The sequence below is a fragment of the Schistocerca serialis genome, chromosome 4, assembly GCF_023864345.2.
Source record: "Schistocerca serialis cubense isolate TAMUIC-IGC-003099 chromosome 4, iqSchSeri2.2, whole genome shotgun sequence".
NCBI lineage: Eukaryota > Metazoa > Arthropoda > Insecta > Orthoptera > Acrididae > Schistocerca > Schistocerca serialis.
This window is the reverse complement of record NC_064641.1, coordinates 122,588,951-122,594,950: the sequence shown is the minus strand read 5'-3', so window position 1 is coordinate 122,594,950 and position 6,000 is coordinate 122,588,951. Positions and strand designations below refer to the sequence as shown.

Genomic DNA, 6,000 nt, shown 5'->3' with positions numbered 1-6,000 from the left:
GCGAAGGATATAAGGCCGCTCTTCGCGCTTTATGACATTAAATTAATCCGGACAGTTTACTGCAAATGACTTACATGTTCGTAACGCTCTTCATGGGTAATGCTGGAATTTAAATTGGTGTTCGCGAACCCCTAGCCTTGATGACAGGTTTCACTCTCGCAAGCATACGCTGAATCAGGTGCTGTAAGGTTCTTAAGGAATGGCAGCCCATTCTTCACGGAGTGATGCACTGAGTAGAGGTATGGACGTCGGTCGGTAGGGCGTGGCATGAAGTCGTTCTATAGGATTCAGGTAAGGACTCTGTGCAGGCGAGGCCATTACAAGGATATCATTGTCGTCACAGGCTGTGTGTTATGAAGAGGTGCTCTATCGTGTTGAAAGATGCAAACGCCATCCCCGAATTGCTCTTCAACAGCGGCCAGCAAGAAGATGCTTAAAATATCAGTGTAGGCTTGTGCTGTGATAGTGCCACGCAAACCAACAAGGGGTGAAGGCCCCCTCCATGAAAAACACACCATAACACCACCGGGGCCGAATTTTACTGTTGGCGCTACACACGCTGGTAGATGACGTTCACCGGGCATTTGCCATACCCACACATTGTCATCGGATCGCCACATTGTGTACCGTGACTCGTCATTCCACACAACGTTTTTCCACTGTTCAGTCGTCCAATGTTTACTCTCCTTACACCAAGCGACGCGACGTTTGGCATTTACCGGCAGGATGTGTGGCTTATGAGCAGCCGCTCGACGATGAAATCCAAGTTTTCTTACCTCCCGCCTGACTGTCGTAGTGCTTGCAGTGGATCCTGATACAGTTAAGAATTCCCATGTGATGGTCTGGATAGATGTCTGACTATTACACATTACGACCCTCTTCCACTGCCGGCGGTGTCTGTCAGTCCACAGACGAAGTCAACCTGTACGCTTTTGTCGTGCACGTGTCCCTTCACGTTTCCACTTCACTATCACATCGGAAATAGTGGTCCTAGGGATGTTTAGGAGTGTGGAAATCTCGCATACAGACGTATGACACAAGTGACACCCAATCACCTGACCACGTTCGAAGTCCGTGATTTCCGCGCAGCGCCCCATTCTGCTCTCTCATGATGTCTAATGACTATTGAGGTCGTTGATATACAGGGTGGTCCATTGATTGTGCCTGGGCCAAATATCTCACGAAATAAGCATCAAACGAAAAAACTACAGAGAACCAAACTTGTCTAGCTTGAAGGAGGAAACCATATGGCGCAATGGTTGGCCCGCTAGATGGCGCTGCCATAGGTCAAAAGGATATCAACTGCGTTTTTTAAAATAGGAACCCGCATTTTTATTACATATTCGTATAGTACGTAAAGAAATATGAATGTTTTAGTTGGACCACTTTCTTCGCTTTGTGATAGATCGCGCTGTAATAGTCACAAACGTGTAGGTACGTGGTATCACGTAACATTCCGCCAGTGCGGACGGTATTTGCTTCGTGATACATTACCCGTGTTAAAATGGACCGTTTACCAATTGCGGAAAAGGTCGATATCGTGTTGATGCATGGCTGTTGTGATCAAAATGCCCAACGGGCGTGTGCTATGTATGCTGCTCGGTATGCTGGACGACATCATCCAAGTGTCCGGGCAGTTGGCCGTATAGTTATTTAAGGAAACAGGAAATGTTCAGCCACGTGTGAAACGTCAACCACGACCTGCTCCAAAGATGATGCCCAAGCAGGTGTTTCAGCTGCTGTCGCGGCTAATCCGCACATCAGTAGCAGACAAATTGCACGAGAATTGGGAATCTCAAAAACGTCGATGTTGAGAATGCTTCATCCACATCGATTGCACGCGTACTATACTTTTATGCACCAGAAATCGCATGGCGACGACTTCGAACGTCGTGTACAGTTCTGCGACTGGGTATAAGAGAAATTACGGGACGATGACAGATTTTTTGCACGCGTTCTATTTAGCGACGTAGCGTCATTCACTAACAGCGGTAACGTAAGCCGGCATAATATGCATTATTGGTCAACGGGGATAATTTGCCCCCATTTTATCGATGCCAATCTAAATGGTGCAATGTATGCTGATTTCCTACGTAATGTTCTACCAATGTTACTACAAGATGTTTCACTGCATGACAGAATGACGATGTACTTCCAACACGATGGATGTCCGGCACATAGCTCGCGTGCGGTTGAATCGGTGTTGAATAGCATATTTCATGACAGGTGGGTTGGTCGTCGAAGCACCATACCACGGCCCGTTCACCGGATCTGACGTCCCCTGATTTCTTTCTATGGGTTGAGGGATATTTGCTATCGTGATCCCTCGACAACGCCTGACAACGTGCGTCAGCGCATTGTCAATGCATGTGCGAACATTACGGAAGGCGAACTACTCGCTGTGGAGAGGAATGTCGTTACACGTATTGCCAAATACATTGAGGTTGACGGACATCATTTTGAGCAACTATTGCATTAATTTGGCATTTACAGGTAATCACGCTGCAACAGCATGCGTTCTCAGAAATGATAAGTCCACAAAGGTACATGTATCGCATTGGAACAACCGAAATAAAATGTTCAAACGTACCTACGTTTTGGATTTTAATTTAAAAAACCTACAGTGCCATATATCACAAAGCGAAAAAAGTGGTGCAACTAAAACAATCATATTTCTTTACGTACTACACGAATATGTAATAAAAACGGGGATTCCAATTTTAAAAAAACGCAGCTGATATCCGTTTGACCTATGGCATCGCCATCTAGCGGGCCAACCATAGCGCCATCTGGTTTCCCCCTTCAAGCTAGACAAGTTTCGTTCTCTGTAGTTTTTTCGTTTGACGCTTATTTCGTGAGATATTTGGCCCGGTCACGATCAATGGACCACCCTGTAGAGGACCTGGCAGTAGGTGGCAGCACAATGCACCTAATATGAAAAACGTATGTTTTGCGTGCCCGGATACTTTTGATCACATAGTGTACTTTAATAATGGCTGGATGATACGCGCACGAAGTAGCAGAGGAAGGAATTTATTTGCGCGGCTGCATGCCCGAAATTATATGGACTATTCAGTACACCGCGATAACTTGAAATTATTTATTTCTATTTTATTTTTTTACCCTGAGAGAGCTTCATTTTGCCCCGAGGAGATTATTACACCCAGTCTGGGAGCCACTGTGCTATGAAGTGGAGGAGTGAGTGATATCAACAGAAAATTGCCGAGTAAAAATGTGTCGGTGTCGAGGTGGAAGTACTCGACACTCGTTCCGTGTGGCTGGCTGCAGCCGGCTGGCCGGTGTCAGTGGCCGGCGCTCGCCTCCTCCCACGACGCGAGAGTCGCCGGAGCGGGCGGCGGCGGCGGTGCCCACGCCCGGCCCGGCCCGGCTGTGACGCGGCGTGACGTGGCGGCTGGCGTATCGCGTCACGGCGGGCGCGCACTGTGCAGAACGCCGAGCCACGGCGCTCCAGTTGGCCGCGCTTTGCCGCCTGAGTCTGCACGCCGGTCTGCGGGATGTCGCGCAAAGGGCGCAGCGGCAGGCGCTGGCGATGGCCGCTGTCCACGGGCGTCACGGTGAGTAGTAGCCTGCAGCCAGAGGCCTCCGCTGTGGCTCCTCTCCTGTCCGACAGCAGCCGGACACTCCCTGGGGCTTCGCTACACTGTTGGAGGGGGATCGCCCACCCCCGAGGCCGCCGCTGAGACGCGATCGCTGTAGTGCAGCAGCAGCGGTCGTACTTCGTTCCCGCGTGTATCTCGCGACGCTGCGCTTCGTGGCTGCGAGGCCGGCACGCGGCTGACATTTCCGCTCCGAATCGCCAAGGCTGCGGCCGCCGACGCCGCCTAACGGCTCGCGCGCGCCTCCGTGTTCCAGCCGGCCTTTCTCTTCCGCTTCCACGCCGCCAAACATGCTCCTTTGTCACTGTTAAGCCGTCACTGTAAACGATCAAACTATCCGGTAAACATCACTAAAGTGTCAAATTATTTGGCTGCGCGTCTTTCTTTGACGTATCTGTCGGACATACACTGCGGAAACCCAGTATGCGATGAAACAATCCGTCAAACTTCACTACTTTGTAACGTTATTGGTCGGTTTGATGTTCAGTTTCACGTGTTTGCCAAACATATAACGTATAAACCCCTGTACGCGATCAAACTATGTGAGAATCTTCACTAGTTTGTCAAATCATGTAGTTGCGCGTCTTTGTTTGATGTGTTTGTCGAACATACACTGCCAAAACAATGTAGACGATCGGAAAACACCTAACATCATCAGTTTGACAAACTGCTTTGCTTAATGTGTTTGTCAAACATAAATAGTTCAAACACTTGTAAACGATTCATTAGCCGATCCTCATTAATCTATCAAATTATTTGGCGGTCCGTCGCTTTGTTTGACGTTTTTGTCGTACATACGCGTTGTCGATGCATGTAAACGGTCACCTATGTGTCATACTTCACTAGTTTGTCAAACATTTTGCTGTGCGCCACTCTGTTTGACGTTTTTGCCTAAATGGCCTGTGTTTGACGTGTCTCAGAAAAAAAAGTTGGTTGACGGCAGCGCTGACAAGGTTTCTTAAGTTCTATGCGTCGATGTTACATTGCGCGTGTTTTGCGTAGAAAAGTTTTTTTTTTTCTTTTTTGTTTACTGTGTCGTGGAGTTTCACAATTGTGGAAACTGCCAGTACATGAGTATATGGATAAAAACCAGAGCACTGACAATTACCAAGGTGCTATAGGTCTTGCGTCTTTTCCACACACACTTTACACAGTTTCTGATGTTGCAAGCAACAATCATACTATAATTTTTGAATAAACACACTGCCATTTGACTGTATTGTTATTTAACTATGCCCCATGTTCCGCCCTTTATGCCATTTTCAATTGATTGAATTTATGTCATTAACATACAATTCAGAACATCAAGTTTCGCCATAAATTAAGAAAAATACTTGCTCCCCACGAAATGGTAGATGTAAAATCATCATCTTGTAAAAAGATCAGTACATAATAGTGGGAACATGTGTTCATCTTTTATATACCAAAGTAAATCTGTTTTTATTAAATATGATGTGCTATCACTATTATTTACTGATCGTTTTATAAGATGATGATTTTACATCTGGCATTTCGCGGGGAGCGAGTATTTTTCTTAATTTATAGCCAATTTTAAGCTTGATGTTTTGCAGTATATGTTAATGACACAAACTCAATCACTTCAAAATGGCATAAAACCGGAAACCTGGGTCGTAATTAAATAAGCAACAATACAGTCAAATGGTGGTGTGTTAAGAAGAAAATCAATATTCTACGCACAACATAGAAGCGGCAGTGCAACGAAATAAAAAAAATCGAATCTCTCTGATTGTCCGATATTGTGTTATTTTGATGTGTGTATGTGTATCATTTTCTATCATTTTATGGTCCACTATCTTTTCTTCTTCTTTATATTCATTGTTTAAGTCAATGCAAGAAATGTTTTTTCTGCATTGGCAGGCAGTCCAGCTACCGTCAAAATTATTTGTGGCAGTGCGACTTCTGCTTCGAAAGTGAGACTGCATAGACAGACCTTGTTGGTACGTCTCCATGATTATTAAAAACTCATGGATATGGACCAGCAAATTTGACGAACAAGTCTGTTCGCTACCAGAAGCGTTTAGAGCCGCAAGCTATCGCACTGGTCATTAAAGTTACAACAGAATGTAGCGACATGCTATAGACGTCAAATGTTAAGAGAGTTAAACCATATGGATCGCTAAATAAATTTCCGCCGTTTCGGCTACTGACACTATTAGATACCAAAAAGCATGCGAAACAAGGTTTTTTTTTTCTTTCGATTTACTGGCTTTCGAATCGTGCCCATTGAGCCACCTCAGTAGTGTAAATGCGACACGACACGGTATTGAAGGCTATTTTCTTGCCAGGTGCGACGATACGAATGCAAGGACAATACAACATCCAGTCCACGAACGGAGAAAATTTCCACCCACCCGCAAAACAA

General features: G+C 45.9%; 1 protein-coding gene across 1 annotated transcript in view; it reads left to right on the top strand.

Annotated features, from left to right (window-relative positions):
* The first annotated feature begins 3,455 nt into the window (after positions 1-3,455).
* LOC126473965 (proton-coupled amino acid transporter-like protein pathetic) overlaps positions 3,456-6,000 on the top strand; it is a 442,265-nt gene continuing 439,720 nt past the window's right edge. The window contains exon 1 of the mRNA XM_050101338.1: positions 3,456-3,575. Within this exon, the coding sequence (XP_049957295.1) occupies positions 3,516-3,575 (60 nt within the window). The 5' untranslated portion in view covers positions 3,456-3,515. The remainder of the gene's footprint in view (positions 3,576-6,000) is intronic.